Raw genomic sequence first — 26727 nt, 5'->3', positions numbered from 1 at the left:
TCAATTGAAATGAGAGTAAAGAAAAAGAATCCTGTCTACTATAGCTGTATATGAAATATTAATACACTGTATGACTGCAGTTTCACGCGCTACTGAGTAGATCAGAGCTTTAATCCCACTGTTCGCAGCACAAAAAAACAATTTATCCCAAATGTCATGCACCACTGCACTCCACACACCAGGCACGTTTGACACCAGCATTAGCGTCAATCTGCGCCATGTTTGCTCCCTTTGTTGTTAGCCATGTTAGAAATCTTCCAGTTGCTCCAGGATAGACTCAGACTCCTGCAGTTTTTTTAGGCAGGGGGTTTGTGAAAATGTCTTCGACTGCTACAACTCTGCATACCAGTATGTCATTCCACTGCACTCTCTGTGTGTGTGTGTGTGTGTGTGTGTGTGTGTGTGTGTGTGTGTGTGTGTGTGTGTATGTGTGTGTGTGTGTGTGTGTGTGCGCGCGCGTGCGTGCGTGCGTGTGTGTTGGAAATGATGTGAACAGAAGGGAAGAATGATAACAAGACCAGTAATCCTTTCATCTTCACACATCAATCAGCTGTCACACACAGACACTGTTTTAATCATGACATCTTGCAATCAGGCAACCAGCAGCAGTCAATCAAACTGGCTAAGATCTCATCCTCAATGCATAGAGAGTTAACACCCCGTCGTCACATCTGTGGGTGCGTCTGCATTTGTGTGTGTGACTTATAGCTTTTGATCTAATTGACATGAGCTGATTCTCCCTGCTTTGGAAGAGATCAGCTACAAAATGTGTCATTTTCTTTTGCAGTTGAACATATGCATGCATTTAAGAAAGCATAAAGGTATTACATATGTTGTAGTAGTAGTAGTAGTATTTTTATTCAGTCATCACACACAACACAGCAAAGACAAAAAATACTCACATTGTACACTTTATGAATTTGATCGACTTTACTTTTGTTTTACATAAATGAATCATGAATTATATAAGAAGTCACTTCAAAGCCTCTTGGTATAATATTAAAAAATCTAATTATTTAAAGGCTCTCTGTTTGACATCCAGAGCATTAACATAGCAGCAAAACGCTATTTGTTATGTAAAGACATAGTGGAATAATGGCATCCGAGGCAGAGAATTAAGTCAGCTACCTCTGTCTGTGTTGTAATCTGAGCATCTCTGATCGTTTTTGTGGCAGCTGGTGGGGTTCAGCAGGTGTGAACATTTTCAAACCAGTTTTATGTTAAGCCAAACCTCGGACCAGACCAATTTATCGATTTCTTCCAAGTGTCCCACATGATTCAGCAGCTGCACCTTCGTGGAACATAATGACACTGTGTGCCAACAGAAAATGAACATCCAGTTATTACGTAGCACTGTGTAACACCAGAGATCTCTGTCCTCATGAAAGCCATTAAATATGCACTTCTGTTACTTCATGTAAACTAACATGAAAAGTAGTGATCAGCTGTGTGCTCGAGATCAGACTGGAGACTTAACCACTTGATAGATGGGTTAGTAGCCTACTTGGTATCTTCCTAGGTTTGTAACGTTACTTTTTAAAACAGAAAACACATTTTATATTGTGATGTTTACTAGAAATTACATAAAGTATCGCAAACAGCAAGTAACGTTAGCCTAGCTTGTTTTTAGCAATGGTCATTTACATTGGCAGAAACTTCCATCTTCCCGGTGATCTCCCTTCAGCCAGCTGACACAGTGTTTAGATTTTTGTATTAAGATGAGGTTTCATATGAACTCCTTGTTTCAACTTCATAAATCAGCCGGTCCTTGTCTCAACTTCATAAATCAGCTGGTCCTCTTCAATTGAAGAGGTGCTTTCAAAGCGAGCAACAGAAATAATGTGGTGTCCGCCAAAAGTTCAGTTCACAATAATGCCAACATGTTGTCATATTGGCACAGCTTTAGTCTTCTTAAGACACTGGCATTAATTCTGCCGTATCTCCTCTCATCACACCACAGAGTAAACTTACATGATGTAATCTCTCTCATGTTGTTGCCACCGACCAGCTCTGTTCATCAGTGAATTTTACATGACCTGCTGGACACCTATTGCTCCGTTCACCCATTTACAAACATGATAGTACATTAATCACACTGTCATATTCCATTTTACGAATGCAATTTGAGTTGGACTCAGCACTGTGACATAGGCTGCATTTAAAATGACCAAAACATCATTCAGCCAGTTTGCTTAAATCAAGCGGGTTTAAGCTCCTACACAGGAACGGACCGGAAGTCATCCCAACTCTAGGAGACTGTTTGGTACCGCCTTCATTTTAGTGCATGTGAGTCCCTGTGTATGCATCCCACTGGCTAACTAGTTCCCTCCGCTTTGCATTGCGCTCATATTGCGATCACTGCTGATAACATTGTCCCGACCCATGACAGTGGGATAGCGCTGACGCCAAATATTAACACCCACCCTCAACCACCATTAGCTCTGTCAGCACTTTTGCTCTTGTTAGCACTGTTTGCACTGCTAGCACCACTTGCTGCTAGCCACCAGCTTAGCCACCATCTTGTGACCTGTGCACAAGCAATCTCGGCTCAAACTCTGAATAGTAGATAGTCAAAGCATTAATTCTCATCATGTTTCCAAATATGTACTGTATGAGTGTTTCTTGCACTCCCTCCTGGAAGATTTGTTTTCACATTCAATAATTGTGTTTACAGAACCAATAATTCTTTGCAAATTGAAACAAAAAGGGTTGGGTTACAAACATGTTAATCCACTACCAGCAGTACCTTGAATCTTTGGCTGACGGTTATGGCCCAATTATATCACCAAAATAAGTGCTTCTACAATCCTGCCGCATCAGCATTCCACACGTCAAACATGATACAAATAATTAACCCCTAAAAGCGTGGTTTGTGTGCTGTAAATAATTGCAAATTAATGTGATATTTAGTCGGAATCTGCACAATGCCCTGCACAGCCTAAAACACCTGCTGTAGCTTTTTAGGTGAAATAATTTCAGATGAGGGCTTCGTAACCCAGTGGTAGTCTTCAATTTTGTACATGCAGCAATTGTCAAAACAAATTCATGGACTTTTGATGCTATTGAATGTTTTCTATGATTTGTCCACATATCCATTCATTTGTCTGGTACCAATCTACTGCAAAAAACTACTGCTATAACCTCATTAGGATTTTTAGGCTTTCAGTCAAAGTCAGCACTATTTAGGCACTGTATGATAAGAAGGCACTGAAAGAAAAGTAAAGTGAAAATAAAGCCTAATGACATTCAGAAATAATGACTACATTCACTCTCAGTGTCTGTTTAAATGCAACTCTTGCAGGGACTTTACTGTAAAAGTGCAGAAACTTATCTGCAAAAATCAAGATAACTATTTAACCCTTGAAGTAATAATCATCATCAAGTCTAATGCTCAATTTTATTTCTTCTTTTTTTTGTTCTCTGGGTCTTTGTTGCTCGGTTGCCCTCTCTCTCACACAAATAAACAACAAAACAGAATATTACATAGTGAGTATGGGATGCTATTTTCTTTGTCTGTTCACTAGCACTGCTGATACTAACTACCAAGCTCATACTTATTCAAAACAAAATTATTTTCTTCCTCCAGAAACATAAAACTCTTTTTAGCAAAAGAAACACCCAAGAAAAACCCTGCCTGGCTTCAGATTATAACATTTACCAGTAGTCAGGATGAGATGTTCCAGTCCTCATGTCACAATCAAGGATGAGCAGTCCTGCAGAAGCCCCATTCAGATGTCAAAATATTGATGTACTAACTGACCTAAGGGGAACTTCAAGCCACACCGTCATAAATCTACTGGACCATCACAGTGGCAGCACCATTCATTAGTCTCCTAATCTAAATGTCTCAGGGTGGGGTCGGAGCCTATGAGTATGAGGTTGCCATTAGGATGATCAAGTGGGCACTTTATCTGACAGTTGCCCAGAGAAGGCTAAATAAAAACTTTCTGTATTTCAGAACTCTCAAGCAACACTCATCTACCTGCCTACTTTACTGATGCTCGTGTATATACAGACTCCACAATATTCACCCACAAATGGTGCAACTGGTCTTTTTCAAATAAGACATGTTGCGATATCACAGGCAGAAAAGCACAGTAATGAGGGCTGAATCCATTTGGCTGCCCTGATTTGTAGGGTTCTGATATTGTGCGTGCTGGCTCACTGTCACACTTTGCTTTCCCTTCTACAACGAGACTAAAGTATTAAATAAAGCAATAAGTGTGTGTTTTTTTTCTTAAGATCAAAACACTTTAAGAGCTGATGATTTAGTCATTAATGTCATTTAACCACATTCAAAAGTATATTTTACAGAAATGGTCAGTTACGGTATGCGTCTTAACATCTAACATCTTAACATGGCCCCCTCTCCCTACACTGCTTATAGACACACTACAAGCCACTGTACTATTTGTTGTATTAGAAAAGCAGATACATTAGCAAGCTAACTAAGCTAACTGCCGGCACCTACCTGTCCAACAGAAAACAGGCCAACTCCACATCGCTCTTTATCCCCATCCTCTCTGGTTGTCTGGCTGTACTTCCACACATCCCATTCTCGTGAATAGGAAATCTCAAGAACACACTGAGGGAAGTTCTTCACATTTACCACAAACATCCACTTAGACTCAACAATTAACTGATTAGATTTTGGAGGTCATAGGTCAAACATCAACATCACTCTACACTCGTTGTCATTCTTATTCTCAAGAACAGCATGAGGCATTTTTTTTTTTTTTTTTTTTTTACAAATTTGGCACAAACTTTAAATTTGACTGAAAGATGAACTGCATCTCCATCTCATTTTTGAGGGAGTTTCCTCAAATTTTGCACAATGTCCAGTTGAATTCAACAATGAACTGATTAGAATGTGATGGTCGAAGGTCAAGGTTGCTGTGACCTCACAGAGCTTATTTGTGGCAGTAATCCTAGTTTGCTGCTGTGTCTGCAATTTTCATAGCTCCTTCTTCCATGCACGCTGCTATTACCTGGTCACTACTTTTTCGACCTCCCCTGAATGCTGTTTTTGGCATCTCTGCACCACTGGCCAAACACCACTGGCCAAAGGTTGCAGCCCAAAAATGTTCCGAACACAGCAAAAAGCAGGGGTACTGCAGAGATGTGCAATTTCACACACTATTACCAGGTCGTAAGTGATGATTGAGTGGGTTAAACTTTGTATGAGTCTATACATTGTTTTAGGAAAATTCTGCATACCTTCAACATAGATGTCAGTGTGAAACTGCTTCTGAGTCAGTCAAAATGTTGAAGAGGCCAGTGTGAAAACAGTAATTGACCTTAAATGCAATATACTTAAAAAAGGCACCTTGAGTAACATTGTCTGTGGCATTTGGACTCAGAGACCAATCAGTTAAAATTATTCGGTTGTCATTTTCAGAACAGATGACTGTGCTTAAACATGATTAATGATGTGTTTCCTGGTTAGAAATTGTTGATGTCACTTTTTACAGTCACATTTTCAACTTGGATGAGTTTTTTTCATATGAGGACTTCCCTCTGCCGTTTAATAGCAGTGGATGTTGGCAACATTTCATTCCTGTATTGTGGAATTTCCCTCTGCAAGGAAAATCAATACCATGAAGAGTGTGTTGCATTTACAATTTTGGTGTTGCAAAAGCGAGGAGCAACATTTATTGAATTGAAAATGTTTGGGTTTATTTCTGTAAATGATGTGCAGCATTAAAAAGCTTTTGAATGAAATTGTTTTTCTTTTACAATCAAAATTATTCTGCGTACCAATATTTCATATTTATTTATATAATTTTTTATACACTATTGGTTTTCATACTCATAGTTCTTCAGTATTCCTTTTTTTTATAGTTTACTCTGACATAAGACATTAAGTGAATGTGTAGCCAAAGACTATATTAATATATTCTAATTAGTTTGCTGCATTACTTTGTAATGACTTTAAATCATGCCATGTAGCTGCCGATATGAGGAATATGGTGTCTGCTTTATCTCATCTTTATTCAGTTTCTATTTCCTAGTGTTTCAGTTCACCTCCTCTTTGCCACTCAATACATTTTCATAAACTTAAGTTAATGTCACAGCATCAACTTACTGAATATTAACAAAACAACATGTATAGTCAAAACTATAATGTAAATGCTGAACAGTTATGTAGTATGTGTAGTGTACGTAGTATACAGAATGTGCAATAATTGGCATGCACACAATAGCGACCACAGTGTTTAACCACATATGCACACACAGCCCTCAACACATACAGTACTTATACATAATGTATATGTTTCTCTCTCTGACTCGGTCCTTGTATCTCTCTCACCATCTCTCTCTCTCCCTGTCTTTCTTACTCTCTCTCTCTCTGTCCCTCTCTTTCTCATGAATCACTAATGTTGGTATCAGCAGGCAACAGTTACCCACTGCACAGACTCACATCTGCTCCTACACACACACACATACACACACACACACACACACACATACACACACACACACACACACACACACACACACACACACACACACACACACACACACGCGTCAAACACACCCTCTTTTCCCCCACTAATATGCTTATCCCCTCTTCCCTGTCCCTTGCCCTCTGTAAAGGGCACTACACACTGGCACTTTGACACCTTTGTCCAAACACACACACCAATTGATTTCTGTAAGCCTGTACTGTATAACAGCATCATCAAGACATAAGTAAATTTTAGGTGTTGTTTTTTTTGTCAGGATATTCTGTAGCACTCCTTCCCATCCAAAAAGTAGCATTCCCTTGCCAACCTCCTGTCAGTTCAGTGCTACCGGTGTGTGTGCACGACCTGAGTATATTAAGGGTTCACAAGACAGCTAAAGAATTAAATCAATTACATCTGAAAAGGATAGTCAATAAAGTGGTTAGTTAGTCGACAATTAATCTGCAACAGTTTTGAAACTTGCTAACATTTGAAGTCATTTAGGTATTCACAGCGTCTTAATTGTGAGGATCTGTCTCTCACCATATCTGACATCACAGTCATTTTAATATCTTTGGATATTGGACAGTTTGTCTGACAAACAAAGCAATTTAAAAGCACCCCCTTGTGTTCTGGGAAATTGGGATGGGCGTCTCTCAGAATTTTCTGATATTTTGTAGACCAAACAATGACTTCAAGTATGTTCTGCAGATTAATTGAAAATGATAAATTAATTTGTTGCAACATTAAAATTAATTGGTGCTGATGGATTTGTCAATTTATTTACTTAGTTGATTGAAAATAATAGACAGTCATTTAAACAGTCAATAAATTAAGTACATTTTAAGCAAAACAAAAAAAAATTGCTGTTGTTTTTTTAAAAGGGAGCATTTGCTGTTTAAATATTGGTTATATATACAAATATACAAGATAAGCAATTAATCAACAAATAATCCAAAATGGAAAATAATCATAATGGATGCAGCCCTTTTAAAAAAAATACTCTAATGATTTTAATTCAACTGTTTTTAAAACAACAGCAAATAAAGTGATTTTAAGCATACATATTTCTATTTTTATTTCCAGTATGCATGACCAAAATATTCAGTAATCAGGTTTTCAAATTTTTGCAATAAAAATGCTGTCACTAAATCTTATCATATATTATACATTATTTGACTGTTGAAATTGCCCATACAGTCCGCTGCTCTGAATGTTGGGGCTATTTAGAATCTGGCAGCTTCCAGCAGCTGCTAGAAAATATATGCATTTATGCAGCAAAGTGTTTGCACATGTACTTCTTATGTTTATGCACAAGCATAGATGCACACAAAAGCCATCCTTTGGGATTGTTCTTCTATGGTCGATTTCAGGCCCCATGAACCTTGGTCCTGTATAGAAAAAGAACCAAAACCATTATGATATCATTATAAAGCTGTTCTGTATATCTTAATGTCTCACACACCTCTCCTCTCTCTCTCTCTCTCTCTCTGTCTGTCTAATGGTCATTCTGTCAGGATGGAAAGTTCATCAGAGTTAATGATGTCATGCCAGCAGACCCACCTTCAGCCAAGACTGTCGGACAATCCTCCTTCGTCGACTTTGGTGAGAATGACTTGTCATTTGCTGTAATTTTTGACTAGCCCTGTGTGTTTGTGTGTGATTGAGGTATAGTAACGGAGAAATCCATTTTAAAATTCACTTTGAGGATTTTGGTTGTGATTGTAAGGACTCAAATTGTAAAAAACAAGTAAAAAACACTGGAAGTCAGTGTGTGAATGCACTCATAGACGCCTACAAAACCTTTGAAAGTCGTATGAGTTGTACTAGTATAGATTATACTCAAAAGTGCCCTGCCCCTTGTGCGTGTGTGCGTGCGTGCGTGCGTGTGTGTGTGTGGCAGATCCATTCCTCTCCTAAGTCCTTTAAGCTCCCTCTGCATTTGAAGCTGTGTTGCTTCAAAGGCTTCCAAATAGGACTGTCTGGTCTTTTTGGCTTTGGCATTTTCACTACAGCTCTCTCATCACATAACTTTCTTTCCTCACACACATACCGCACACACACACATCACAAATGCTCACCCCTTACCAGGCAGGCTAATCTCACGCGTGCACACACTGTCACAAACACACACTCCCACACAACACACTCTAATACACAAACTCAATCCCGCATGGAGCCAGATTTTTTGTGAACATCTTATCCCCTTAAACAATCTTGGCCAGTAGTATTCATTGTTCAGCTCAGCTTTACATTTATCCGCAGCAAATCTCCACTGGCTCTGTAATCTCCAGGCTGCAGCCTGCGCACCACACAGTGGCCCCTGGTCGCTCTTGTCAGAGCCACCACCTCAGTCAGGGGAGAGTTGTGGTGGCTTTTTATGCTTGTTTTAGAAACTAAAAACCATTTGGATTAAGAGTCCAATGGTGTACAACAGTCGAGTAAAATGAGGAACTTCTGGATGGAAAACTAAATGAGTAATAGTCCTCGCTCCCTCAAACTCTGGTTTGGAGATTGCCCTGAACAATGCTCTGTAACTCCGGTTGCTATAATGAAGCTGGTCAGGTGCCAGAAGTAAAAACTAGTTGTGCTGTGCACCTCGCAGAGTAAATGTGAATAACTCTCAGCACATACTACAGAATTTGCTGCTCCGGATGAATAAATAGTCTTCCAGAGCCTAAAGCCAAACGTAAGCTTTTCCTAGCTTTAAAGTGAGAGTGGGTTACTTTTGCTGAACGGTGGCCACAGTAAACAGAAGTGGCAATTCCAGGATAATTGAATTTGCCTACTTTCAATGAAATGATAATCTGAGACCTGCAATAATGTAAAAACAGGAGTGCAAGTAACAGTGATAAAATCTTCAGACTGACTCAGGAATGTTATATTAATAATATATATCTTTGATACAATTTACAAACGTATGCAAGTTTGCTAATATTGGCCGCAATCAGCTAATGCTCATTCTAATCGCAGTGAAGGCCCAGTCACATCAGAGTGGTACAGCACAATTTATTTGTAAGTGCAAAATCTGTGGTTGTAGAATCATGCGGATATAAATACTACTTAAAAGAGTAGGTGGCAAACTACCAAAGCCACATTATTTATGCAAAGCAATTATCTCTGTAGAGTCTAGGGCTGTACTCAACGCAGAATTATGTCTGCCATAAGAGATTTAGCTGTTCGGGTTATCCTGGTTGTCTGTCCATCCCATTTTCGTGTAAGTGATATTTCAGAAACGCCTTGAGGGAATTTCTTTAAATTCGGCACAAATGTTTACTTGGATTTAATAATGAACTGACTAGATTTTGGTGGTCAGATGTCATGGTCAGTCTGACCTCACAAAACATGTTTTTTGCCATAACTCAAAAATGTCTATGCTAATTATGATTACAGTTTCCATCAAAAAGGTAAAGCTACCGTGACATCATAATGTTCTACAAAACACTTTTGTAGTCACATTCAACATCATAACTCAGGAACAGAAGGGAAGGCATTTGGTCAGATACTGAATTGGTGACACTACTCTTGACAATCTTGAAACTCTGCTGATTGTATAGATCTTCTGTGCTGCTGGCGGTAAGATGTGTGTGAAGCATCCATTTCATTTTTTATTTCATTTCTTTATTAGGAATATACAGTGCATAATAAGAAAGAATGTGAAGGAGAATTGCCCAAAGCTCTCCAGGGGCTTGAAAAAATGGCATTCTCCAACGACTACAATAAATACACAACAGTACAACAGTAATAATAATCCTTTAAATAAATAAAAAAAATTAAAAACAAATACATCACAATGAGAATTAATCTCCCTATATGCACTCATCTGTAAAGTAAATCATTCAGGCTCAGATTAGCACACATTAATTGATTCAGGCTGTATGCACAACCACTGCTGATGTCAGTCTAAGAATGTATTTGTATATGTATGTATATAAAAGAGAGCTGAAAGAGAAGAAAAAACAATTAATTACACAAAAGAAGAACAAACATGTTTTTACAGACATGGATGCAAGCTGTACGTGCAACTTGACTGGTTTGCGGAGGTATACAATTCTAGTATACCTAGTTTAATCTAGTTTCTGTAGAGTTTGAACGGGGTTCTACAGAATGTTCAGGGTAACAGTGACCGCATAATATAGAAAACAAGACAAGTTAGCCCTCCGAGCAGATGCATGCTAACTACATCAACAAGAGATAGTAAATGCTCAGCAACGCTTTTTGCAGACACAAGATATCAAACAAAAGCCAGAGACTGTATCGTATTAAGATGCTATAAGCTGTAAATTCACCTCTTGTAAGCAGACGGCAGAAGATAACGTTATATCACAGTTTGACCAGGTAATGACTCTCTTCCTTTGTGCAGCTTAAGAGCACTCACTCTGCAACTACATCTGGGGACTGAGACATCTGCAGAAGTAACCCGCACATAGACAAACAAAAACAACAACAAAAAAAATCAGACTGCTCGATGTGAAAAATAACAGTCAACCAAGAGGTCTCATACTGGTGATTCAAATCTTCGGCTTTCAGGGCCCGAGTCAGTATCATATCATATTGTTTCTTGCAGTAGTTGTCCTTGAGAGAAGGAGGTTAGACTGTCTCCAACGTGCACATTTTCAAACAGCTTACCCAATGATTCAGGAGAAGCAGCATGGGGCTGCTTAATGTCTGGAGGGGGGACACTGCAGTGAGTCCACTTATGTGACCAGATTTCCTCTGCTGTACTGAGAGAACAATACATGAGAACAAAATATGTCATTTCCTATGAAACAAAGTATTTTCCCATGGAAGGCCCAACAATTAATCCAACTGCACACATTTATCTGTATGAAAATATATTACTTTCATTATGTATAAAAAGTATGATAAAAATCAAATGTAGTATCCAAACAAGGTTACAGTGTAGTCTGGTTTGCAGCATTTGTCTTTTGTTTTTGCCTTTTTTCAGTTGTTTTTCGTTTGTAGCATTAAGACCCATTTTTTTCATTTTGCCAGTGTGACCTTATCACATTAGTTTGAGCTATGTGATGTTGTTAGCTGTGTAATGTTTGATGCATTTTTAATTAACTTTTGGGCTCGTGTAGCACTGGCACACATGAGCACACACACACAAACACACACAAGCGTGCACACAGAGCTTCACACTGATAAACACATCCTTATTGGCAAGATTAATCTGTTAATCTCATCGCAGATAGGGGTGTCCATCAAATATTTAGTGAACAAACTTCCCTTTCCCAAACTGGCAATAATGTATGAGCCAGAGGGGAAATGACCTATATGCTGTGGGTGTGTGAGTGTATGTGTGTGTCATGAGGGAATCTGTCTCACAGCGTGTGAGTTTGTGTAATTTGCTGGCGAGTGTGTGTGTGTGCGTATTTAATTCATCATCTCTGGGGGCGGCGACCTTTTTTTGTTTAAATCTCTAGCTTATCTTGACAAAAACTTTTTCATTTCTTTAATCTTAGTCTCTTTTTTTCCCCCTCCTCCTTCGGCTGGGAAATGTCACGTCAAGACATTGCCCTCGTTAGCTTGGATTGAAGCCTTTGAGGGTCACGCTTCTAATAATCTGCCAAATTCCGGGAGAGAGATGCCTTGCAGGATATAATGTCTCTTATTTTTGTTCCGTTTTGTCTTCTCCACTCAGCCCGTCCTCGGCTGTCACTGTCTGTCTTTATTTCTCTTGATCTACTGTATATCTGCTATCTATGGCTTCATGCTTTTCACACTTTTTTTCCCTTCTCCTCCCACTATTCTTGATCGAAACAGCTTTTGGTGTCACTCTCATTATATTGTTGGAGGAGGGCTCTGTAGTGACCCACTATCACCCTGTCTATCCTCTTAAGTCCCTCTCTTTTTTCCTGAAGGATTCATAAAAGCTTCACTATTCACTTTGCTTAGGAGATAGAGAGATTAGTGTTTTACAAGATATAGAACAATATTATCCAACACTATGTTATAGGATTATAATATGGTGTGCTAGGCAATATTTAATTTGGTGATTTTAGTTGAGGCCAAATTATAAGACACGCTATATCAATTAATATTAATTTGATACACAATCATCACCTTATCTAACTATATATCTTAATCATTTTCTATCTTTTTCTTTATTTCTAAGGCCTTATTCAGAATGCCAGCCCAAATTCTTTTTTGGTATATCCCAAAAGTAACCAGATTGCTTTTAGAAAGCAGTTAATCACATAAAATGTGATTTTTGCAAATTGGATCCAAACATAGATTGGTTATGGTTATAGCCAACGTGACATCAGCCGTTGGTTTGAGGACTTTTAAAGCCTCAAATTTGGCATTTTGGCCATTGCTGTTATGGATTTTTGGAGCCAGAAGTGACCATATTTGGATAAAAAGCGAAAGGGTGAAAATAACCCTGACGCTGGCTGTATTCATGGTTAACTTCGATATTGCTATGCCAGGCAAAAAATTTTCAGGCACTAAAGCATTAGAATTAACTTGCATGAACTGAAAATACACTAAAAAGGGACAGTTGCAGCTACAACTATACTCTGTAAATCTAGTGTTAGACCATGGTTACGCTACCTGATCAAAGTTGTTGTCATGGATTTTTAACCGGCATAAAACCTGTCAAACAAAGCAGTCACACCCTCAATTACACAATACATTTTAAATGGGTGATTTATATAACAATTCATCCCTGCATCATGTCATGTTGTCATGAACAAGGAAGTAAGCTACAGAGATCCAAAATCCAGCTTGTGAAGACGTTCATTTTTGCTGTAAAGTTAGGCATTTTAACATGAGGGTCAATGAGGACTCACTTTTGGAGCCAGCCTTGAGTGGTCATTAGAGGTACTACAGTTTTGGGCACTATTGTTTTGGCTTCATTTTTCAGCTCAGAGTCAGTCGCTTGGATCCAAACCACATTTGGAGGTGGTTTGATTTGCGGCAACGCCATCCCAACTTGATGTCTTTTGAAACTTGATGCACAACTATAATGTCAAATCCAGAATGACAGAACTGCTGAGCAAAACCCATTCTGCTGTTAGCAGAGAGCTATGGAGAATAACAATTCATGGACAGAAGCCAAACTAAATTGTCTGCTGGCACTTTGGGCAGTGAGCTTTTGTATACGCAAAACTAGAGGAAACAAAGACCTTAATTTCTTATGCTTCCGCACTGGAAAGCTGTTAAAGTAGTTACCTGCAGTCTGAACCCTAGCCCAACTCTGATATTGTCAGGCAGAGACAAAAAGAGATGCTCCCTGCCAACAAGAGTGGAGTCATTGTTTGTTATAAAATCAATGGGGCTGAATGGGAGACTCAGTGTGAGGCAGAGGAGATTGGCTCTGACAAGAATTGCACACAAAACTGAAAGATATCCTGCACCCTAAGGTAAAAACTCTTTAAATATTTTAATGCCACAAGTCCAAAATGGATGCAAGTCAGCCTGAAGCAAGCTGTGTTCTGTCTTTTATATTCTACTATAGTTGTAAGACAGATGCACACATGCAGCTCGAGTGTGATACAAGAATATAGAAGTGAAGTTCTCTCTCCGTCATGCTTTTTACTGTATAGGTCCAAGTTTCTCAGGTCATATGACAATGATTATTTTAACTGGCATTAAAAGCTTGTTGTTATGGTGAACGGTGGCGTTGTCACAGTCATTTTAATAAGTTAAACATCTTAAATTTAAGGGCTTCTTAAAGGGATTGATGTTACATGTAAAGTAAACCGACAATAACAGCTAGATTTTATTCTGAGGTAAGTAACAATAATTATATAAAATATCTGAGAGGTGCTAACATTTGGGGCTGGCATTTATGTTTTTTTAATGGCAAGGCCCAACACTTTGGTCCTGATATATTGTTAAGGTGGGTGCCCTAAAGTTTTATCTAAACAGTAATGGTCCCCAGAGGATGTGTGCTCCTGAACTTTCCTGTGGTGCCACCATGGAGCTCACTTTTTCTTTTTTTTATGCCCCCGCGCTGGTGATTGCCGTGCCTGAAGGGATTATGTTTTCAAGTTGTGATGCATTACCTCAAGAACCCCTCGACGGCTTAGTTTTCAAATTTGGCACAAACGTTCATTTGGATTCAAGGATGAAGTGATTCGATTTTGGAGATCAAAGGGCAAGGTCACTTTGACATTGCTTTTGCCTCAGTCTCGTTAAAGCAATCTCACAAACACCTTGAGAGAATTTCATCAAATTTGGTACAAATGTATGCGTAAACTCAAAGATTAACTGATAAGAATTTGGTAGTCAAATGGTCAAGGTCACTGTGACCTTCAGTCTGTGTCATTCTCGTAAATTTGACATGGTGATTCAAGTTGGTACACTATAATAACCACTATTGGATAGATTGCTGGAACATTTGTGATAACAGCTTACCTTGTAAGTTGCTTGTATATATATATTTTTTTCTGGCTTGAGTCCAGTTAACAAATCAAGTTCATACTTATGGTGATCTTAAAATGTTGTCTAGCCTGAATCTAATATGATCAATTCACGAGTCCTTAGTCCTTAGTCCTTAGTTTATTTTAGTTTAGTTTAGTTATCAAAAGGACAGTATGCAATTACATTGATCATTTACAAGAAATGGAAACAAGGTTGCACCGCATTTAACAAGACGCTAATTTCCATCTGTAATCCTACGCTTAACAGGCTGACACAGAATATACAGTTACAACACAGTAAAGAAAAACATATGCCCCACACAACAAAGAACAGTAGGCACACAACCGACAGCACAAAACACAACATGATATACACAATAACCACATCTTTAAAGTGACCGAGTTACTTGTTCAAACAACACACACACACTGCAATACAAAAGTCAGCACGGAACACACAGCAACCACAGCTAAAGTGACCAGATTTCTGCAGATTTCTTGCTATATATAAAGTAACTACAAATTGTACAATGATGGATACAGTCTCCAGTATTTTAGCTATTTTGAGTCGTTGCAGGCCCACTCCCATGGTAGTGCATGCTTGAAGTGCAGAGAAAATAACAAGAATACCATAGAGTATGCAATGCAATCCAATACAAAATCACAAAACTCAGCCTGTTGAATCAAAACCTCTCTGACACAAAAAAAGACAATTGAATGTATCAGTGTTGCATTAAATTGTACAAGTGTTGCTGCTTTTGTGTGTGGCCCCTTTTCTAGTATTTACACACACATTTCTTCTTTATCTACTGACCTGCTTAAATTGTCCTCCCACTGCATCAGCATTATCTCTGTCCACCAGCCTAACTCTGTCAATATTATTATCAATCAGCGTGTGTCGCTCTCTGTGAGGCCATCTTATGAGCCCATCTGACCACCCTCTTTCCAGGCTAATGACAGACCACATTATGACTTTACCCAAAAACTTTCAGTGAATGACCGCAGGGTGGCTGGAGGAGAGTAAGGAGTGAGGCAAATGAAAGTGTGAGGTGCAATGGCGCACTTGAAAAAATGATATGAAATGAGATAGAAAAGAGGATAGAAAAGTAAACATAAGCCGAGGTGCATGATGTGGAGAGGGAGGATGGCAGGGAGGATAATGAAGGAGTGAAGGGAAAGTGTAGGAGAGGATGAGATGGAGCAGAGAGCAGCGTTGCGTCCCAGTGTGATCTGAAGTGGGAGTTATTTCCATCACAGTGTCATTTCTCCTTCTATCTTTCTACCTCTACCTTTCGCTATCTGTCTCTCACGACATTCCTCTCTATATTTTCTTTGTTTTTGTTCTCTGTTCTGAGTCCACCTTCCTCTACATCTTTCCCTTTATACATCCGTCTAGGAATTCATCTTGGAAAGCTCAGTCAGCTGCAGCAGTTTCAGATTATTATTATGCAAACAGTTCTCATATAACACTCTAATCATGAAAAATGTCCTTTTTATGGAACTATATTTAGAAATGTCTGTCATACTTTTTTTAGCCTTATGGTGATCTAGCCTGATCAGAGTTTGAACTAAGTGAGAGTCACTAGAGGCCCCCATGATATGATATAATCACGATACGATATGATCACGATACAATATTATTGGGATTTATTCATTTTGTGGTGGATGATATATTGCAGTTTTTCAACTGCAAATTATTATAGTGAAACATTGTTAGCATCTGCTTATTTAGTCTGTTCATCTTAAGTCATTTGTATTGCAGCAAATCGACTCTAGTCGACCGAAAGAGCAATTCATTTTATTTTTTTTTTTATTATTCTAGTCAGCTACCATTGTTAAATTTGAATTTAAAGTTTAATAATGAAATTGATATTTGCTTTCCATGTATCAATATGGTATCACCATGCAAAATATGATGATACTATGCTGTAATGACACCACCAACCCCTTGTTTGCACCTGGTGAGTGTTTTCCCTCTGTGTATGACATGGGCTAGTCCTTAAAAAAAAAAAAAAAAAAAAAAAGGAATTTAATTGCTGTCTTTTATTTTAGTGATTTTAAGGCCCAGACACACCAAACCAACATCAAACTTGTGGCAACAAAGGCAGACTGTTGTGTCCCAAAGGACTGGCCAAGATGCAGAAAATCAAATATCACAGTATCTTTTACCAAATACCACAATTTGGCCCCAGTAGGGACACCAGAAACAAGTTTTATTGCCTTTGCTTTTCGATTTTGGCTTATAATTGGATTACTTTGTTCTCACTGTTCAGCGGACATTGAAAAAATAAATGATTCAGAAGTCCCTCCTGAAGTGACCAATACCTCATCTGATAGTCCCAAGTAAGCTGAGTCCTTGGCTGCCTTGGTACATACTCTTTGCTGCATGTCACCCCTCATCCTCTCTCCTTTCTTACCTGTCACTCACCAGCTGCTCTATATTAAAACCAATAAAAGCCTTAAAATGTTTTAAAGAAAAAAAAGTCACTCCTTTTTGCTGATAAATGGACCGATCTCTTATGTCATTAATCTAGTTTTACGACTGAAACTGGCCTTTAATCTAACACACAGACATTTAAGATTTAATATCTACTACCACTTTCAGGCAATTGAATAGAACATGTTTGTAAATTGGAATTGAATTGCACCCTTTTTAGAATTAAAAAATGTCTCTTTTGTCTGTCCTTCGCTTTTTGCCACAGTAACAGAACACACATGCCCAACATGATAGATGCAGTTAACGCTGTACCGGAACAGTTCGTTTGGATGTGCTATATTTGTTCCAGTGTTTAGCCGAATGTCATGTTTTAACTAGCTCCCGCAGGCAGAACACATTAGCTAAACTTGAGTGTGCATGCATACTTCTTCTGCCACTAGACGGCAATACCTGTGACCAATCACACCTGAAGCACTTTTTGCACTTACTAAGGGTTTTTTCCTTAAGTCTAAATTCTTGCTTGTGTTGTACGTTGCTTTGGATAAAAGCGTCTGCTAAATGAAATTGTAGAATTGTAGAATGTGTATGTCCGTAGATGCAAAGGGGAATCTGTCCACACACCCATGTTTGTGTGCTTGCATTTCTGTTTCCAGCACTAGACTCTTAATAGATGCACAGCATATGCCAGACAAAACAGGCCCATCTGCCTTATCACTGAGGTAATTGCATTTTTCAAAGTGACAGCGGCAGATGCATAATTCATCATTAGGTAAAGCACAACGAAGTCCCACAACCAAGTGTGTCAGCTAGCCTCACTGCAGGTAGGATGGAGGGAGGCTGCGCCGCAACCAGCAGCTAAGATAGGAAGATTTCTCAGACAGCGCGACAGGAATGTGTTTGGAGGTGATATTTAAAATTGGAAAGGCTGTCATCATGCTGTGTGTGTATGTCTGTATGAGTGTGTGCGTGCGTGCGTGCAGGTAAGTCAGCATGTTAACAGGACAGCCTATTTCTCTCTGCTCTCCCCTCAGGCGTTCTTTCTCCACTCATCTTATTATATTGTGTTACATCCAACCTCTCCTCCTCTCTCTCTTTTCTGTCTGCTTCATTCTCCCCTCAACCACTGCATACCTTTCACACTATTTTTTTGCAGTCATTTCCCTTTGTTTTTTTTTTTATTTTTCTTTCACCGGCTGTCTTGTCATGTTTTCAGCCAGTCTGCTCCGCTTTCTCACTCGCTTTGCTTTTTCAGTCTCACGTTCTTCATCGCTCTCTCTCTTAGTGTCACACTCCTGCAGAAATGGGTGTACCTGTAAAACGGAAGAAGTGGAGCTCTGCCCGGCTAATTGACATCAGAGTCAGTTGTGTAAGCAGTATCACATAACAACATGTATCTGTTTAGACTATATTAATGAATAAAAAGAGCAGCAATGGGATAAAAAAAAATCTCCTAATCAGGCATCATTTTGCGATATCCCTGGCATTTAGAAATGTCCCAATCTTCATGCAAATGATTGAATCCCCCAGGTTCACAGTTTCAGTTTCAAGTTCAGATATTAATTTGCACATTTTAATATGCAATTCAATGCAAATTACAAAGTACATCTGCAACAAAAGTGTCCTTCATTGAAGGTACAAACCTGCGTCACCCTCTTTCTTATTCCAATATCTGCTGTGTGGTAATTATGCATAAGTAGCTCTGCCAATTATAAGGACCCACCCACAGTGATCTGCACACTAATTAGCAATTTACTTTTGAATATGTTTTAAAAAATGTTGCACATGTTGCAAGTGTGGTGTGTTGAAAGGGAAATTCACAACTTCCATTTTGTGTTTGCATCCACTATTATAATATAGCAGACAGTTTCAAGCTGTGAGGCGTGCCTCCCCAGGGAGGAATGGGAGAGTTGAAGGAGGGGGCACGGAGGGAGAGACGTGAGGCAAAGATACTGCAGGAGGTGAAAGGGACAGGTGCATGCCAGTCTTCCAAAAACAATGAGAAGTTTGTTGTTGTTTGGCTCACTGATTTGAGCTGCTGCAGTGTCTGTGACACGGTTGATATGCATATTGGTAGATTCATTTAGTTTTATGCTTTCTAGGGATATCGTTGTCTCCATCACTTGCAAGTAAACATCCATAAATGTGCTTAGAAATCGTAGGAAAGAATACATTTTATTTAACTCCAGAACATGCTCAAGAATCATCATGTTTTTATATTGTCTTCAGTATCAAAATGATTCAGTGATAGATGTCTGTGCATCCATAGATCGATTACAAGAACTATTACTAGCCTACTTTAAATATTATCAATTTGCCATAATAAACAAATGTAGTGCAAAAAAGAGTTAAACTGACTCCATGACAAGATTATACTTCCTGTGGACATTCTCTAAAATCCCTAACCATAATCCCAATTTATGAAAACTGTAGTTCCCAAACTTAAAGCATTATCATTACACAGTAAAATAATAGGAGTTACAAAATCCATGAATAATATCATTTTTAAGAGGGGAGACAAAGGTTTTATTTCTTTGTTTGTTGTTTGTTTTGTGGTGGGGGGTTCTCTACTTGGATCAACATTCACACTGCGATGGATAGTTTTGATTTTTTTTTTTTAAGTAGGGCTGTAGGAGGTACTTATCCATAATCAGTGTGTTGCTTACAGTAGACGGCAGTCAGCAAGCCTCCATTTTTTGAAGCAGGCAGGAGTACCACCATGTAAGCTAAGCAATGTGCCGCCACTGCCTCAGCAACTCCCATGTTCTGCAAGGTGAAATTACTGTTTCTGTTAATAGTGTGGTGGCTATGAAGGGAGCATAGATTGATAAAATGGCTTCAGTGAACTATTGGAAAGGGCTGTCTAAAGCTAAGGTAAAGGGATAAAAATATTCGAAATATAGCGTACACTGATATTGACTTTTTTTCAGTGGCTTAAATCTGTAATGTAATGTTAAAGTGTATGTAGTTTATATAATGCTCTTGTCCTTTGTCCACAGCACAGTGCCTAGCTTCAGTGATCATATTTCTGCCTCTTACTCCAAACTGCTGACTAACATCTACTCGATGTAATACAATGCCTTCCTTATACCACATTTAAGAGGATCCAGCTAACTCTTTAAGATTGGAGACTAGAGGGACTTAATTTGATCAAACACTTCAATGGGCCACTTCATAAGGACTGCACCCAAAGAAAATACTGAAGCACATGATTCACTTAAATGTTTAATAAAGTGCAAAACGACTTAAGTTTTAACTCGCACTGCATCTTCATCAAACAGTCATGGTGCAAATTAAAAAACTGAAATAACCTCCTTCATTCAAAGAACGATCTCTCATTAGACTTAATTTGATGTAAATAAAGTGAGCATGTTTGATGGCTATGAGTACATGCACCCTTTTTTAACATGACTTTACCTTAACAACTGGTAGATGAAATCCAATTCAACATGTAGAGTATGTCATGTGACAGTTTTGACTTTTGATATATGATCGATGCTGAATAAACCTTTCCTGGAGAAATAAATGTTAAATGGTTGTAGATGCACTCCTTTGGCTTTAGATCAGTTTTCATGTGAGAGCCCAGGACTTTTTTTTTTTTTTTCAAAAATTTTAATTTATCAGAAAATACCAACATGTTCTCACTTCGAACTCACACGATACCGCTCTGTCAGGAGTTCCCGTGTCAACCTATGATGTTTTAGGTATCCTTGTGTGTCAGCTGTTTACAAATGCACATGGTGGTATGACACTGCCCGTAACGTTACGTCAACAAATGCACGTGGTGGGATGACATCATGATGGGATTACGCGGCTCATTATTGTGATGTCAACAATTGCACGTGTGCAGGGATGAAGCAGCATTGTCTCTGTGTTCACACAACAGCGCTGATTGTCACAATGATTGAGATTAGGTAACAGAGGTACATGGTTAGGTGTAGAAAACACACACACACACACACACACACACAGGAAGCAAACTCAGATGCCTGCACGAAAGTCAGTTGCAGAACTCTCTCACCCTATGAGCACTTAAATGGTTACCGGTAGCGTTGTTACCTGCAGACATGCGACTGGTTTCCTCTGTTCGCATTATCAAGTAGCACTGCCAGTGCGCTTTGCATGTGGACAGGCCGCTGCTGTCTGCCGACTTATGATAACAACACCACCGGCTGTCATTAAATAAAGGAGAAAATACAAAAATTAAAAAAATCTTAAATAGAAAGAAATACACATAAGGATTCACAACAACTTTGTCTGTAAAATTTTCTCCCTTAAAAAACAAATACAAGCCAAGACTGCAGCCTGAGGCTGAAATGGCCCTCTGTCTGAAAACCTCCATCTGCCCACTTTAATATGCAATGCAGTTTTATAGAATATATGTCGTAGGGGTCTTTGCTCTGTCGTTCAGATAAGGGATCCTTGGCCTGAAAAATAATGAAGACCCCTGCGCTCGAGAGCTATGGGAGAAAGGTACATTTAATTACCTTGAGTTTATAGAGGCACACAGTACATAATATGTCCGGTGAAAGACTCCCGAAGTTGGAAATTAGTTTTGCGTATTTATGTAAGCATTTGTGTATTTTTGCTTTCTTCTAAACCTGGAAAAACATAACCAATATTATATAACATGCATGCCCCTCCCCTCCATTACACCTTTTGCACACACAATTGCAAAAAACACACAGATTTTTATCAGATCATAGGGTTTGTAATGAGACACAGTCTTCTGGCTGCATCCTGCAATGTGCATTGTGCATATGTGCGTGTCCATATTGCAATTTGCATTGTTATTGGCACAGTGTGGTACTCTATGAATGCCAATGTGTCAATGCATGTACCTGCACAGTCCCTGTAAATTGTCTCGCAGTCTCTGTCATCTTGTTGTCTTTACCAATTTTGTCCTCTGTTTTCTCTCCATTCTTCTGCCTCGTCCTTCCCGGGCCCTCCCCTCTCCTCCGCGCCCTCTTCGTTTCAACCCACACCTGCAGTTTCCTCCCTCTGCAAGTCTCTCAGCCAATCTCCATCACACCACGCATTGTCAGCAGGACTGAGAGATGAAAAGCGGGAGGGAGGGAAGATGGGCGGGAGGGAGAGAGTGATGGTGAATAAAGAGCAGGCGAGATGGACGGAGAAACAGAGGCATTAAGACTGAGAAGCGAGTAATAGGAGGGAGAGAGAGAGTGAGTGACAGAGAAGTGAGATAGAAGAGGAGAGGGGAGAAGGGCGAGAGAGGAATCAGGTGAAGGAGAGCATAACGGGAATAAAAGAGACAGATGAATAGATAGATGAAAGAAGGTATTCATGAAGGTAAGGACAGGTGGGACGAAGGGAAGGAACGTTACTGCGTGTGTGTAGCAGAAATGACAGTAAACATTGAAGACAGAATGGCGAGTTAAAACCTCTGTAGGACTGAATTAGCACACGTTCTGTCTCTATCTCTGCCTGCGTCTTTGTTTCTCTGCTTACAGTGTCTCAGCATCCACACATCTTTCCACACTCCACTACAATCATAGCAATGCAACAAATTAGACAGCAATGCCCATATTTAAATGTTTTGAAAAAGAAAATCACTGTTATGCTTCCAAACATGACAATGTGTTCTGCACAAGATATTTGTGGCCTGGATGTGTTTGTGTGCTAACTGATTGTACATTTAGAATCTTGAAAGATTAGGAGTTTGTTAAATTGTTTTGAACAGCTGTATTGCACCTCAAAAAGTTGAGGGCCTTGATAGAAACATGTTTTTTAAAAAAGAATGGTCCAAACATTTTGATTCAGTGGTACCTTGACTTTAGTCCCAGGCTGTCTGTTGTCTGTATGTATGTGTGTTTAATTGGTGTGTGAGTGTGTATGGATGCTAACTGAATAGCAGGTGGCATCCTGAATGGTAGCCCTGGTCTCCAGTATGGGAACATGTGTGAATGGATGAATGTGACACGTAGTGTTAAAGTGCTTTGAGTGGTCGGAGGACTAGAAGGGCAGTTAACAAGGAAAGTCCACACCATATAAAAAGTCTCTAGTCACCAAGCCCTTATCTCTATACAAAAATATATGTTAATGAATGCAGAATCTGTAAACAAGGTTTTGGTATCAAAGGAATTCAGCTTTCCATTTGTAATTAGAGTAGTATTGACCAATAATAATTGTCCGTGTTGAGAGGCCAAAATGACAATTATACTATACATTAACTGTCTTAAAAAGTTATCTGCAGTAATTTGCAGATATCTGTTAGAGTCAAAATGACCAGCAAATAAAAGAGGAAGTCTTGGCCTGCATTTCTGCTTGCTACACTGGATCTCCTGAAATATTGCCAAGAGCCAATTTTTTTATTTTATTTCATTTTTTGTAGCATATGTTACTTTTTTCAGAGAATGCAAATTTGCTTCATTTATTTGAACATTGAATTGAATGATTTCTTATTGTGCAAATAAGGCCTTCTCAGAGTTTTCTTATTTGTTAATTGACATTTTGTGGTGAAGACTATTTTCAAGAACATTTGTAACAAATAATGCGTTTAGAAAGAGATGGAGACAAATCCCATTTGAAAAAGTGGTGGGGAAAAGTGGCTGTTGCCCCTAGAAGATAATTTTTATTAAACTGATAGCTGATGGGTTCAGAGATTGACCTAGCCTAAGCCAAAATACCTTAATGACATCACCAGTTATTTTCTCAAACTTGAAAAAGCTTCTCCACAGCCACAGAAGACATGATACTGGATTTTACAAGTTGAGCAGTACTCTTCATAACAAGTTATATAAAGGTGTAATTGATGGATTGCCCCTTATCTGATGAGTCGGTCTAAATAAATATAATCAGTCGTGATACTTGATTCATTATTAATTTAGTAAACACTACAGATTAAGATTCAAGTATGAGTATTTGCTGGCATTCATTTAATTCATATAAGTGAGACATATCACTTCATGACTACATTATGTGCCACCTCTGAATATGTGAATCACTGCCTTGAAAATGGACTAAATTAAAAATAATGAACTGCAGTGTACCTTCTAAAGAGATTTACTTATTTCATATTCATCTATCATTTCTCTTTCTGTTTTTCATTTGTCCACACTGCAAGGGAAACTTTTTGTCTTTACACTGATTCAAAGGAAAGCAACTACAAACAGTGCAGTGTAAAGCTAGGACAAACAATGTATCTGCTCTATTCTCTATTCTCACTGCCCACTGATAGCTTCATTTAGTTTTCACCTTTTAACTCAGCATTTTTCATGATTATCAGTAGTGACCTTTTAAATGGCAGGGCAGTATGATCAAGAAATGACAGTTTGTGTCATTATGTTTTGTGATGTTTCTCTCCAAACTTTTAGAATTTTAAATTTGTTTTATCACCCACTGGCTTTGAGAATATTAGAAAGCAAATTCATGTAACTTTATACACAAATACAAAAAACAAATGTCAGTCACAGACATTTTTTTATGATTTTACAACAACAAATGTTAACTTGTTTTTTTTTAGTAGCCTATCTCTGTATCTGTCTCACTTTTTCTCTTCCTTTCTTCCTCTCGCTCAGTTGCCCCTGACAGCCACATTCAGTTTCTCCTCCTCCCCTGCTCTGTACTGTCATTCATAATCAGTGTCATTCAGTTTTCCCCTTCCACATGGCACAACATCTGTTTGGGAGCGTTGCACTTGCCCTGTTGAAAAGCATTCAGACAAACAGTGCGATGAGAAGCCTGGACGCGGCTTCACCTCTTTATGTCTGGTGTCAATTTACCTGCCAGCTTCTGAACACAGAGTGCATGTGCAGCATCTTTATGAAATAGCCAAATCTCAAATGCTGTCCAGCACACCAAATATCAGAAATTCAGAGGTTTCATTGTTTTATGCCCTTTTTTTATAAAAAAAAAAAAAAGAAAAGTGATTTGATCAGAAAACCTGCTTACTAAAATCTTGATATGTTTGTTTAAACATCAGCTTTTTTTGCACATTTAAAGACCTTTCTCATTGACTTGTCATAGCACAAAAAGCACTCTTTGTAATAACAGTAATGACTAGAGCACTTAACACTTATAAGTGTAAAAGGTCTGTAGCTCATTGGGGAAAAAATTGCAGGTTGAAGGACCATGACCATCATGTTAGTAAACAATGTCTTCAGACAATAATCCAAATGCATGTAATTCTTGACATTATCTGTTACAGATCTAAATGTCATGATATGATATTGCAAATTCCAATAATGTCTCAGTCTCATGTAATAAAACTGAGAATAATAACTAGTGTTAGTCAGTCTATATGTTGATGCAAAAAAAAAATCAAGACTCTTGCGTATATTAATCAAGAAGAGAAAGAGAACAGTACTCACCACACTGTCTTTAGTGACACATTCCCACAATGAGAGGGATTTTATTTATGTCTACAATGAGCTTTATTCGTATTTTTGCTGTAGTGGATGTGTGCGTCACTCTGCAGCTCAAATCTGTAATCTGAACCAGTTCTATAGCAAAAAAGTCTGCTTTCCTTCAGCACCCTTACAATGTTTGGTTTCATGTTTCACAGAGATGAAGACCTGAAGACATCAGAAACCAATAAGTAGATCACAACAGTGTCTGTTTTAGCAGACGTAAATGTGATGAAAAGTAAAAGTAATTTGTGATTCAGTCAAGGACACTTAATGAAGAATTGTTTTGCTATGTTAAGTGTGTGCCTGCGTGTGTGCGTGCATGTGTGGTGTGAAATGTGAAACTGAACCTGGTGCACTGAAGTGTTTTTGCTTTGAAGAGCTGTTGTTTTGATTTGGAAAGCTCTACCCCTGTTTGTACATTAGATGAAGTCTGCATGGCATTATGATAATATTAATTAATAGCAATGAAAATCAGTGGAGAAAATAATTTCTTCAAGTCAACTGACATTATTAAAAGGCATCAAAGAGACAAGTGCTGCTTGGATGTGTGTTTGCTCGTATGAAACAAGCAGGTGTTCCTGTGATCCGGCTCACACATGGAAAAAAACAGGAACAATGTCTTTGTTGCCAGAAACTGCGATGCGCTCAAAGTCAACTCCAAAACAAATCCGTGGCATTCTGACGGAGTAAAAATATCTAAAATAGCACAGTTTTAGAAAACAAAAGGATCACACTTCGCACTGGTTCAATCCAGCATTGCTGCCTCTCAGTCTAATTCTATGTGTCTGTTTCTGACAGATGGTGATGGCTACCAGGACCACCTCCTCCCTGTGTGCGCGGACGCCGCCTGTCAAAGCAGTGCCATCTACCTGGCCAAGTCAGGCTCAAAAGAGGTACATAACACACACATTACCACACTGTCAGCTGTGTTAAAAGTCATTCTAATGGATAAGCTTGGTTTTTTATGCATTATTATTCTATGAGCTGCTCTTTACTATTCTATTCTTTATAACACCACTTTGTACCACTCTCTGTACTTACCTCACGCTGAATGCTGTCAGACACTGCGACGACACTCTGTTCTTTGCAACGCTCTCTTGATTTTT

General features: G+C 38.7%; 1 protein-coding gene across 1 annotated transcript in view; it reads left to right on the top strand.

The window, feature by feature from the left end:
- itfg1 (integrin alpha FG-GAP repeat containing 1) overlaps positions 1-26727 on the top strand; it is a 192373-nt gene that overhangs the window by 50432 nt on the left and 115214 nt on the right. The window contains exons 8-9 of the mRNA XM_042484273.1: positions 7964-8051; positions 26420-26514. Of these exons, the coding sequence (XP_042340207.1) occupies positions 7964-8051; positions 26420-26514 (183 nt within the window). The remainder of the gene's footprint in view (positions 1-7963; positions 8052-26419; positions 26515-26727) is intronic.

Source organism: Plectropomus leopardus, chromosome 1, assembly GCF_008729295.1.
Source record: "Plectropomus leopardus isolate mb chromosome 1, YSFRI_Pleo_2.0, whole genome shotgun sequence".
NCBI classification, from domain to species: Eukaryota; Metazoa; Chordata; class Actinopteri; order Perciformes; family Serranidae; genus Plectropomus; species Plectropomus leopardus.
The sequence above is the reverse complement of the archived record's forward strand: the minus strand, read 5'-3'. Positions and strand labels throughout refer to the sequence as shown.